This window comes from Narcine bancroftii, chromosome 2, assembly GCF_036971445.1.
Source record: "Narcine bancroftii isolate sNarBan1 chromosome 2, sNarBan1.hap1, whole genome shotgun sequence".
Taxonomy (NCBI): Eukaryota; Metazoa; Chordata; class Chondrichthyes; order Torpediniformes; family Narcinidae; genus Narcine; species Narcine bancroftii.
Window position 1 is genome coordinate 327231876 of NC_091470.1, and position 12535 is coordinate 327244410.

The 12535-nt window shown below is 43.6% G+C and overlaps 1 protein-coding gene across 3 annotated transcripts in view; it reads left to right on the forward strand.

The window, feature by feature from the left end:
* The first annotated feature begins 826 nt into the window (after nt 1-826).
* Nucleotides 827-12535, forward strand: part of rmdn1 (regulator of microtubule dynamics 1) — a 41035-nt gene continuing 29326 nt past the window's right edge. For 2 of the 3 annotated variants that reach the window (XM_069922014.1, XM_069922015.1), the window contains exons 1-2: nt 827-1010; nt 8494-8611. In XM_069922014.1, the coding sequence (XP_069778115.1) occupies nt 885-1010; nt 8494-8611 (244 nt within the window). In that variant the 5' untranslated portion in view covers nt 827-884. The remainder of the gene's footprint in view (nt 1011-8493; nt 8612-12535) is intronic. The other variant, XM_069922013.1, reaches the window with a different exon arrangement.

Genomic DNA, 12535 nt, shown 5'->3' on the forward strand with positions numbered 1-12535 from the left:
TGTATGTCCAGCCTGCGATGGTCCCTTTTAGGCAGGTGTATGTCCAGCCTGCGATGGTCCCTGTTGGGCAGGTGTATGTCCAGCCTGCGATGGTCCCTGTTAGGCAGGTGTATGTCCAGCCTGTGATGGTCCCTGTTAGGCAGGTGTATGTCCAGCCTGTGATGGTCCCTGTTAGGCAGGTGTATGTCCAGCCTGCGATGGTCCCTGTTAGGCAGGTGTATGTCCAGCCTGCGATGGTCCCTGTTGGGCAGGTGTATGTCCAGCCTGCGATGGTCCCTGTTAGGCAGGTGTATGTCCAGCCTGTGATGGTCCCTGTTAGGCAGGTGTATGTCCAGCCTGTGATGGTCCCTGTTAGGCAGGTGTATGTCCAGCCTGCGATGGTCCCTGTTAGGCAGGTGTATGTCCAGCCTGCGATGGTCCCTGTTAGGCAGGTGTATGTCCAGCTTGCGATGGTCCCTGTTAGGCAGGTGTATGTCCAGCCTGCGATGGTCCCTTTTAGGCAGGTGTATGTCCAGCCTGCGATGGTCCCTGTTGGGCAGGTGTATGTCCAGCCTGCGATGGTCCCTGTTAGGCAGGTGTATGTCCAGCCTGTGATGGTCCCTGTTAGGCAGGTGTATGTCCAGCCTGCGATGGTCCCTGTTAGGCAGGTGTATGTCCAGCCTGTGATGGTCCCTGTTAGGCAGGTGTATGTCCAGCCTGCGATGGTCCCTGTTAGGCAGGTGTATGTCCAGCCTCTGATGGTCCCTGTTAGGCACTGCGATGGTCCCACTCGCCCAGATGCTCCCGTTCAGCTTGCTCTCGTTGTGTTGACGTGGGCCACCAGATGTCGCTGTGGCCTCCGAAGTGAGTGGCCGGCCGAGCGACGGCGCTGCCAAGTCGGCAGGATGGCGGCTGCGGGCCGGTTCGCTCTTGCCCGATCCATGCTGAGAGCTGCGGGGCTTGTGAACGGTGGAAACTGGACAGGGGGGCCGGGGGTTTTCGATTGTGCTGGGCCCAAGTTTACGGCGCGGGTAAGTGGTGGCTCTGGGGACGTTTCGATAGAGCCGCGAAGGCGGTGAATGTGCGGGCGGGGGCTGAAGGTGGGGGGGGGGGGGGGGGGGGGGGGGGGGGAGACTGTCCCGTTGTTTAAAGGGTCGGTGCGGATCTGGGCCCCAGGCGCGGCCTCGAGTGCGGCCTCGGACGGGTCTGGCCCAGGCTCAGACTCAAGGAAAGCACGAAAAGTTAGGAGCAGGAGATATCAATTGGGATCCACCAGCCTGATCACGCATAGAAGTGCTGGAGAAATTCAGGCTCAATGGGAACCAACGTCTCAGGCCTGAGCCCTTTGCCAAGGAGCGAATAAAACAGGCAAGGGCCTGGATAAACGGTGGGGGAAGAGCACAGGTCAACAGCCAAGAGGCCATTGACCAACATGGATGGGAGGGGAGGGCAGGGGAAGAGGAGGGGAGGGAGGGGAGGGCAGGGGAGGGCAGGGCAGGGGAGGGCAGGGGAGGGGAGGGGAGGGGAGGGCAGGGGAGGGCAGGGGAGGGGAGGGGAGGGCAGGGCAGGGGAGGGCAGGGGAGGGGAGGGGAGGGGAGGGGAGGGCAGGGGAGGGGAGGGGAGGGCAGGGGAGGGCAGGGGAGGGCAGGGCAGGGCAGGGGAGGGCAGGGGAGGGGAGGGCAGGGGAGGGCAGGGGAGGGCAGGGGAGGGGAGGGGAGGGCAGGGGAGGGGATAGCTCTGAATGGAGAACTGGAGGAAGGGAAACAGAATCAGAATTCACAACATTTGGTGTTTTGCAGCAACATCACAGTGTCTCTAGTTCATTGATCATTCAGGGATCTGATGGCGGCGGGGAAGAAGCTGTCCCTGTGCCGTTGAGTGCTTGTCTTTGCCCTGCTGTGATGGTAGCATGGTCTGGGTGGTGGGGTTCTTTGAGGATAGAGGCTTTTGTTTTTAAGACACCACCTAATGTGGATGTCCTCCATGGAATAAAGTCTGGTGCCCGTGATCTCGCAGGCCGAGTTAACAAGCTTCTGGAGTTTTTTTATTCTTGCCCTGAGTGTTGGCACCTCCATACCAGGCAGTTATGCAACCAGTCAGAATGCTCTCCACTATACACCCCTGTAGAAGTTTTCGAGAGTCTTTGGAATCTCCTCAAGCTGGCGAGCCTTCTTCATGATTGCATCAACTGGAGGGTTATCTTAATGCACTCTGTTCGGAGGGTGTCCAGATGGAATATGAGGTGTTGTTCTGCCAATTTGCTGGCGGTCCCCATTTGGCAATGCATGAGACCGTGGACAGGTATGTCGACAAGGGAATGGAGCGGTGAATTGAAATGGATTGCCTTTGGGAGATTCCAATGAAATGAGAGAAGGTGCTCAACGAAGCGATCTTCCAGCCTCTCTGATGAGAGGAGGCCTCAACAGGAGCACTAATGCTGTAGATGACCCCTGCAGATTCACAGGTTAAGTGTTGCTTTGCTTGGAAGTATTTTTTTTTGGGCCTCGAAAGGTGGTGAGGGAGGATTCTGCAATCACAGAGCTATGCTAATTGATCTGTCTTTTCACCGTAATCTATACTTTAATTGTGTACTTCACATAGCTGTATGAAGGTTAAAGATAACCTGTCATAGCTTACCATTCTCACTGCTCTAGGTATTTTGTGACAAGTGAACTTAAATCTAAAACATTTCCCCCAGTCCATTTTTGTCTCCTTCCCCACCTAGCTCCCCATTGTCATCCCCCTCCCTTTCTGGTTCTGTCCTTTTGTCACCCACATTTCCCTTGGATTCTTCCATCTCCCACATCTGGTCCCATCTGCCCTTTCCCCAACACCTCTCATTATACCACTATTATCACTTTCTTATCAGATTGCAGCATTTGGCAGCCTTTACCTCTATATATCATTCTGCTCCACCCCGTACAACTCATCTTACACTTGATCCATATAACCATATAACCATTTACGGAGAGGAAACAGGCCATGTTGGCCTTTCGAGTCCGCACCGGTTTGATCAGCTGTAATCACCAATGATTATTCTTCATCCTGTGGCCTGACATCTTCTCACAAATTGCCTGAAATACTTCATGACCAATTGAAAGAATAAACACAATTCTGCATTGTAAGTTGGATTCTACTTTGGATCCAGCATCATTATTAAATAATTATCTTTCGCAACAATCTACAAGGAGGAAATTTGTAAACAAAAATACACTTTTTAAAATCCATTTTAGGCACACTATTCCATATTAATGACTGACCCACAAACAGTTCCATCAGAATCCAGAGCAGAGATTAAAGTCAACTTCAGATCAAGACTTGGAAAGCTGTTTGCTTTTATAAACCACCTTTCCACTGAAAAAAGATTCTCTCGTTCTAGCAAGTTCCATTTTACAATTATGATAAAAAGATTTCCATAATTCATGTACAGAAAAACCCTTGGTATCTGGTATCTGGCACCTACAGGGATTGGTAGATGCCGGATATGCACATTTTGCAGTTGCTTGAGACCCACTCTTACAATGCTACAACATCAGCATTAAGAATAAACAGTTTAAAAGAACAAATGTTTTTATTAGCTTATAACTAAAGGTAGGGTCTCACAGTAGTCTTCAGAAGGATTCTGGGTTTAGGCAGGAAACCAGAGTTGTATGTGAGCAGATGGGGGCGGAGCCTGGAGGTGGGGCCAGCCATCAGCACCACACAACCAGTGAATCCCAGTTCAGTGCACACACCTCAAGGACTACAGTACTTCAGGGAGGCAGCGCAGCACTACCTTCTCAAGGGCAGTTCAGGAGGCAGAGCTAAATGCTGACTTAGTCTGCAAACCACACTTAGGGAACAAAAAAATTAATTAGAAAATAAGTTGCCATCAGGTATGAAAGTATTTAAAGATTTATTATATATTTTCCCGCATCCAGAACAAAGTAAGCACAATTGTTCACAAGTAAGGCATCTAAGAGCATTATTTTATGTGTAGGTTTAGTACAATTTTTTTTGTTGTTCATTGGGCCTTTTACACCACTAAGTATTTTATGATTTCTTAACATCCTCTGTAGATCAAGTCCTTTCAGAAATCTTGACTTGCAACAAATTACAAGGCCAATATACTTCATACATCAATAAAATTGTAATAAACTGGCATAGGTTGAAATAACACACTGATAAATATCCAAACAATTTCTGGGTTACTCAACCATTGTTTATATTTTAATATTAAAAGTAAAGCAGTATAAATTACTTCAAACAAAAAAAAACATCTTGTGAACCTTCAAAAATTGCAGATGCTGGAAATCTGAAATAAAAACGGAAAATGCTAGAAAGTTTTCTGACTTTGGTCCATTTCTCTTTCTGCATTTCTGTTAATGGAGCTGCAGGCATGGGCATCATGTCAGTACAAGGGGATGCAGAAAAATTGCAAGGAAACCCCAATATATCATATGTAAAAAGTTCACTTGTGATCTCCTGGGGAAGTTGCTGATTGAGTAATTTCGATGCCTCTGTCAAACCCAAAAAAAAGTATCTCATGTCTTTCTCTTGCTTTGTCTGGCACCTGCCAATCCACTACCTCTGTTCACCTCACGCTGGCTCACCACACCCCATTGTCCAATCCCTCTCACCCTGTCCACATTACATTGGTCATCTCTACTTGGCACCCTCAGTCCGGATGATGTTCTTTTTCTCTCACTGATGCTATTCAACCCACCTAGTTCCTCCAGCAGATTGTTTATTGCTCTAGATTCTGGCATCTGCAGTTTCTCACTTATTTTCACATTTCAATCAACCCAAGTTTTAAATGCCTAACCCTTTATTTTGGTGCTTTGTTGGTGATTCTTCCACTACTAAAAATTTCAGAACATGTTGCCTGTTAATCCCCTTCTTAGAATATGTTTGATTAAATTCTAACATCACATATGTTATATAAAGGGGACTTCAGAGGTTTGAGAGAAGAACTGGCCAAAGTTGATTGGAAAAGCACATTAGCAGAGATGACGGCAGAAAAGCAATGCCTGGAGTTTCTGAGAGAAATAAAGGTGAAGAACAGGAATATTCCAAAATAAAAAAAAATTTAAATGTAAAAATGATACAACTGTGGCCTGTGACTAACAAGGAATGTCAAAGCAAAAGCAAGGGCATACAAGGAAGTAAATATTAGTGGGAAGATAGAGGACTAGAAAGGTTTTAAAAACATATAGAAGGTAATGAGGATGGTTATAAGGAAGGAAAAGATTAACCTTGAAAGGAAACTAGTAAATAATTATCAAAAGGAAGACAAAACCTTTTTTTTTAAAGTATATGAAGATTAAAAAAGGCGAGAGTAGATCAGGGACCAATAGAAAAATTATGTTGGAGAAATTGTAATGGGAGACAGTGAGATGGCAGAGGAATTGAATGAGCATTTAACATCACTAGGGAAGAAATTAGCAGTATACCTGTCTTTCAAAAAAAAGAGAGGGAAGTGCAGTCACAATCACCAGAGAGAAGGTGCTTGGGAAACTGAATGGTTTCAGGGTTGTTAAATCTGGACCAGATGGAATGCACTGTCAAGTTCTGAAAGAAGTAGCAATAGAAATTGCGGAGGCATTGGTAATGATATTCCAAGAATCAATAGATTCTGCCATGGTTCCAGAGGACTGGAAAATTGCAACGGTTACCCCACCATTTAAAAAGGACGGGAGGCAGCAGAAAAGGAAGTACAGACCTGTTAGCCTAACATCAGTGGTTCGGAAGTTGTTGGAGTCGATTGTCAAAGATGAAATTACGGAGTACCTGGAGATCCATGAACAGTTAGGCTGGCTGTCCAACTTATCTATGCCTCTCAGAATCTTGGTAGACCTCCATCATGTCTTCTCTCATCCTTCTTTGCACCAAAGGGAAAAGTCCCAGCTCTGCAAACCTTGTCTCACAAGATTTATTTTTCAAACCAGGTAACATCCTGGTAAATCTCCTCTACACCCTCTCCATAGCTTCCACAGCCTTCCCAAGGTCTCTGTGTTCCTCCACACTATTGAGTATGCAACCATTAATTCTGTACTCAGCCTTCTGGTTAGACCTTCTAAAATTCATCATCTCACACTTGTCCGGATTGAACTCCATCTGCCACTATTCTGGTCAACTCTGCATCCTGTCTATATCCTTGTAACCTACGACAACCTTTTGCACTATCAACAACTCCTCCAAACTTTGCATCATCTGCAAACCTACTGACCCATCCTTCTGCCCACTCTGGGGACTTATCAACCTTAATGCTTTTAAGAAGATCCAAAACTTCCTATTCCCTCATCTTAATATGATCCAGCACACAAGCCTGTTCTATTATGACCTCACCCTGATCTATGTCCTTTTCTCTGGTGAAGACTGAAGCAAAATATTCATTTAGGACCTCTCCAAACTTATCCGCATCCAGGCACGTGAAGGCCCACCTTCATTTTCGTCATCCTTCTGTTCTTCACATGTGCATAGAACACCTTGGGGGGTTGTAAGCCCTTCACATTCCACCCTTCAAGCTCTCCTAAGTTTTTCACGTTCCTTCCGGGCTACTATATAATTCTCATGAGGCCTTCTTTCCTGCTTTCTAACAGGCCAATTCGGAAGAACAATCTTGTAAGATTAACTCTGTTTTCCTTTTCCGAAGATTCTTCCTGATCTCTTGAATAATTCAGGTGCATTATTTTTATTTTAGATTTTCACCAACCATTATAAATTTTTACATTTAAATTTATATAGCATGACAACAGACCCTTTCAGCCAGAAGGCTGGGCTGCCCAAATACACCCAGTTGACCTACAGCCCTGGTACGTTTTTGAACAGTGGGAGGAAACTGGAGCCACCAAGGAAAACCCACACACGCAGAACGTACAAACTCCTTACAGATAGCGCGAGATTCAAATTCTGGACCTGGTCGCTGGCACTGTAACAGCGTTGAGCTAACCTCGACTCCTACTGTGCTACTGTGTTTTGTACATCAGAGTTCTAACATTTACTTTCTCTCACTGTTCTCATTCATGTTCTATTTACTTCTCCTGACAGAGTAGCTATGGATAAACAAAGGCTTTGTCTGAGTGAGCTTTATCACACATATTACTCGTTCTCAGTCTTCACCTTGTCACACAGTCCTTTTGTTCTCTTACTCTCTTCCCCCTTTTCTGTAACTTAAAACGTTTGATTTTTAACTCCTAGTTGTGATGAAAGGTCTTGATCTAACTCAGTTTGTCTCTCTCAGTTCTGACTGAACTGCTTAATATTTCTAGCATTTTCTGTTTTTATTATTGTAATTCAGATTTGAGCTGCTGCAAGTTTCAGTTAACTTATCATCCTGCATAAAGCAACCCACTTGGTTGGCATCCCATCCACACCTTCAACATTTATTCCTTCCACCACTGGCTCACCAAGAATGCAGAGCGTACAATCTTCAAAAACACACTGCAATTATTTGACTGCATTTTCCAAACCCGTTATCTCTATTAGCATCAAGGACAAAGGCAGTAGGTGTATGAGAAGGCTCCTCTCCAAACTACACAAACTTCTGGCTTTGAAACACATCACTACTCCTTCATCATCCCGTGTCTGAATTCTGAAATTTCCAACCCCAACAGCACTGTGGTATCACCTTCCCTAGAAGGACTTGGTTGAGTTTGAGGGGCCTACTCCTGGCCTTGTTCCCTTGTGTGTCTTGTGTGTCAAACAACATTATTTTTGGTTGTTCTGATAAATTCAGCAGTGGTCTGCCCACCTTCTCATGGGCAACAATAGAACCCCCTCAGTGTCATGCCCAAATGTAGAAAAATAATTAAGAGCAGAAGAAAAAGACGTGTCACTGTTCTTTGTCACTTGGTACAATGCCGCAAAGTTCAGACTAGTGGCTTCAAGTAGTATTTTAATTTTAAATTCTGATTTTTGAAAGGTGATTATTGAGAATTGTTGAGAATTCAGAAGTGCATCAATGGGGTTAAGTGAACTGAACTTGCAGGGGAAAAGAGAGAAGGAATATTTGGCATCAATTTGACAATATGATCAATTAAATGCTTATTCTTACAGCTGGTTTCCTCCAGCAGTGGTTCACACCAAGTTTTTCACAAAGACAAACCACAGAAGGAAATACTATATAGAGGGTGATAATCTCTTCTCACTCAGAGTGGTGAAGCTCTAATTTACAATCCCAGTGGGTTGTGGAGGCTTGATCACCAGAGGTATTTAAAGATTAAAAAATTGTAATTTTTGAAAGATTGGGGAACAAAAAAAGATGAGTTTAAGGCTTGGGACAGAGCAGCCATGGTTGAGTTTGAGGGGCCTACTCCTGGCCTTGTTCCCTTGTGTGTCTTGTGTGTCAAACAACATTATTTTTGGTTGTTCTGATAAATTCAATAATCAGGAAAAAATATGTAACAGCAGTGGTCTGCAAACATGTTCTTTTAATAATGAGCCCAAGTGAGGCACTGAGAATAAAAACAACATTTTAAAATATTACTAGTTTGGGAATTTTTGTGTTTCCATAACTTTTTCTCTTCTGCCTAGGTTTTGGAAGGTGCTGTCCATTTTGGAAGAGGATTCACTCTGATGTTATTAACCTTCTTGGGTTATAAGACATTTAGAAACATTCCAGGATCATTACTAATCTACGCAAATCAAACAGGTAAACTTGCCTTATCGAGCTTTGCAATACAGTTTTCTTGGTGAATTGTCTGAAGATTCAAGGGTTTAAAAATTCTACAGATATGGTGGTTCAATAGCATTATGTTTGTGTATTAGATTCATTATGCAGAAGCGTGGATACATGATCCAGACTGTGAAATCAAATTCTACAATGGCAGTAAAAATTCAATGCTGGAGAAACTCAGCGGGTCTCTTACACTCTCTCTACAATGGCAGTTCTGGATACTATTAATAAAATAATATGAAAAGCAAATTTGATACTTGTGAAACCATCAGGTTTGTAAAAATTATCTGGCTAACTCGTGTATTTTATGGAAGGAAATCTCTTGTCCTATTTCAGTATGGTTGTCCACAATTGTGTGCTCAGCTCAAGCTCAGAGGCTGAACTCCAAGCCATGATGTGGAACCACATGAGAAAATGGGCTTTCCACTTGACATTGGCCCTCAGATAATAAAGGTTCATGGCAAGACCCTGGAGAACATGGAGCTCTTTCTTCATCTCAGAGCCCAGATATCAATGATGAAATTTACAAGGTACCAGTACAGCCTTTGGCTGATTGAGGAAAAGAGAATCAGGAGAGCAAGATCTCAGACCAAATACACAACACATGGGCTAGCAGCATCAGTGGTATCTGCTCTGAGATCCAGACTACATGTCGAAGGCACCTTAAGGTATGGACATTTAAGATCATTCAGGTTCATGAGAATGATACGCATCTTCTTCTAGGCCACCAGTCTGAGCATTGAGGTCTCAGTCCACTCAGTTATCCAAGTTGGGCTGGCTACGTTGATTACATCATTGACTTCGCATGTAACGGACACTGTGTCAGAGGAAAAAAATAATAGGATGGATAGAGGAGAATGATTCAAGGAAGTGTTCAAAGCCTCCAACGCAACATCCCCATTGACTCCTGGGAATCTCTGGACCATGACTTCTCAAGATGGAGAAAAAGCATTTGAAATCCTGTTGAGAACTCTGTATCGAGGCCCTGAGGCCCTGTAACAGGAACACAAATACATCTTACACATGCATCGCAAAGAACGCAGAACCTGACAAACGGTGGTTACCACATAAGCTTTATTACCAATTTTGGAATGAAAGCAAGTCATTGTTGATCTTTTTGGGAAGAATGTTGATTACAAACTGCTCTTTGATGTGGGAATTTAAAAAAATGTGGGATCTGGACCTTATAGAAAACTGGGCTGGAAATGGTAGGAAGAAGTTAATGTGGACAAGTGTGAGGTATTGCACGCTGGGAGGACAAACCCAAGGTAGATAATAGAGCACTGAGGAGTCCAGTAGAACAGAGGAATCTGAGAATACAGATAAACACTTTCCTGAAAGTGGCATCACTTGTAGATAGGGTTGTAAAAAGAACTTTTGATGTGTTGGCCTTCATAAATCAAAGAATTAAGTATTGGAATTGGGATGTGTTGATGAAGTTGTATGTGACACTAGTAAGAGCAAATTTGCAGTTTTGGTCACCTAACTATGGGAAAGATATCAATAAGATCGAAAGAGTGCAGAGAAGATTTACAAGTATGTTTCCAGGACTTGAGGAGCTGAGATATAGGGAAAGGTTGAATAGGTTACAACTTCATTCCCTGGAGTATTGGAAAATGAGGGGAGATTTGTATCCTAAATTATGAGTGGTATAAATGCCAGCAGGTTTTTCCATTGTTGGGTGAGTCAGAATGGGAGGACATGGATAAAGGGTGAAAGGTGAAATGTTTAAAGAGAACATTAGGGGGAAACCACTCAAAGAGTGGTGAGAGTATGGAACGAGCTGCCAGCTGAAGTGGTGAATGTGGGCTCCATTTTGACATTTAGAAATATTTGGATAGCTACATGGATGGGAGGGGTATGGGGGGAGCTATGGTCCAGGTGCAGTTTAATGGGAGTATGCTAAATAATAGTTCTGCACAGGGCTGAAGGGCTTGTTTCTGTGCTATGGTTTTCTTGTATGCTAAACTCATTCATGCAATTTAAGATGTATTGCCCTCCGTGATGTTTGGGACAAAGGCATTTTTTTTAATTTGCCCCTGTCCTCCACAGTTTTAAATTTGCAATCAAACAATTCACGTGATTAAAGTGCACATTCCAGATTTATTAAAGGTTATTTGTATAAATGTTGTTTTGGCCATGTAGAAATTACAGCACTTTTTATACATCATTCCCCCATTTCATGGCATCATAATGTTTGGGAGATTTGGCTTCACAGGTGTTTGTGAGTACTCGGGTATGTTTAATTGCTTTATTGACGTAGGTCTAAGAGAGCTGGGCTTGCTTAAGTTTTTGATAATCTGGAGCCTGTGTAGTTGCTGTTTTTCAACACGAGGTCCAGAGCTGTGCCAATGAAAGTCAAATAAGCCATTATGAGGCTGGAAAAACAAGAATAAAATAATAAGAGTTTTCACCCAAACCTTAGGATTACCTAAATCAACTGTTTGGAACATCATTAAGAAGAAAGAGCGTACTGATGAGCTCAGTAATCACAAAAGGTCTGGCAGGCCAAGGAAGACCTCCAAATCCCCAAACGGCTGTCCAACAGATTAGAAACACACATCAGGAGGCAGGTGTGGATATGTCAATAACTACTGTTCACAGAAGACTTCATGAACAGAATTACAGAAACTATACTGCAAGATGCAAACTACTGGTTAGTCATAGAAACATGATGGGAAGTTTACAGTTTGCCAACAAGTATTTAAAAGAGCTTGCAGAATTCTGGAGAAAGGTCTTGTGGACAGATGAGACCAAGGTTAATCTGCATCAGAGTGATGTAGAGGTGTAAAGAAATTGCCCAAGATCCAAAGCTATCACCTCATCTGTGAAATGTGGTGGGGGTGTTATGGCCTGGACATGTATGACTGCCACAGCTACTGGCGCACTTGTGTTCATTGATGATGTAACTGTTGATGGCAGTAGCAAAATGAATTCTGAGGTGTATATCTACTCAAGTTCAAGCTTACTTCAATTTCACAAAGAGCAATGGTCCCAATACCAGGAGAAGATAACCCCATTACTTTGTACTCTCTGTTCCAAAATTAATTTCTCAGAACTGTCTTTAAACCATGGGAAATTGTTTGCTAACTTGTGTAGTAAGTTACCAATACAAAGATGATATGCACAATAAAATCTGATTGCCATCATGAAATCTCCCATCAAATAATTCAGGCTAAAAGAACTAATTTACTGCATCCGGTGCACCCTCTGTGGCTACTTTGGAGAGCCTGGTTGCTGATTAGGAAATTGCTTCGCCCAGCACCTCCTCTCCATCCGCAACAAAAACTCTCAAGCTCACATGTTTGTCCATGGCCCTTCACATTACCCCACCCTGACCACCTGCAGGTTGGAGGAGCAACACCTCATTTTTCGTCTGGGCACTCTCCAACCCCAGGGCATGAACATTGAGTTAACTACATTCCACTAATCAGTTTGCTTTCCCTCCCCCCCCCCACCTTAACTAGTTATTCCAGTTCCTACTTCCTTTCTCTCTCCACCCAGCCTAGACTCCTCTTCCCCCCCCTCCACCTATCATTTTCCACCCTCACCACTCCCCCTCCCCCCCTTTGTTCAGACATCTCTCATGTTCCCCCTCACCTTGATGAAGGGCTCCAGCCTTTGCTACATAAAGGCACTGTTTGACTTGCTGAGTTTCTCCAGCATTTATGTGTGTTTTTTTCAAATAATTCAGGCTGTGTGGTTGAATGTACTTTGTTTATAAGCAGACCTATATTGGTCAATATTTCCAATTGCTAAAACTTTATGTTGATAAATATTCCTCTTTAAGAACTTTATACAGTTATGAAATTAGTGAAAAATTTCCATTTATTGATTGGAAGAAATTGCTTAAAATTGAACAGAGTTTTTGAATAAATGTATAACCATATAACCATATAC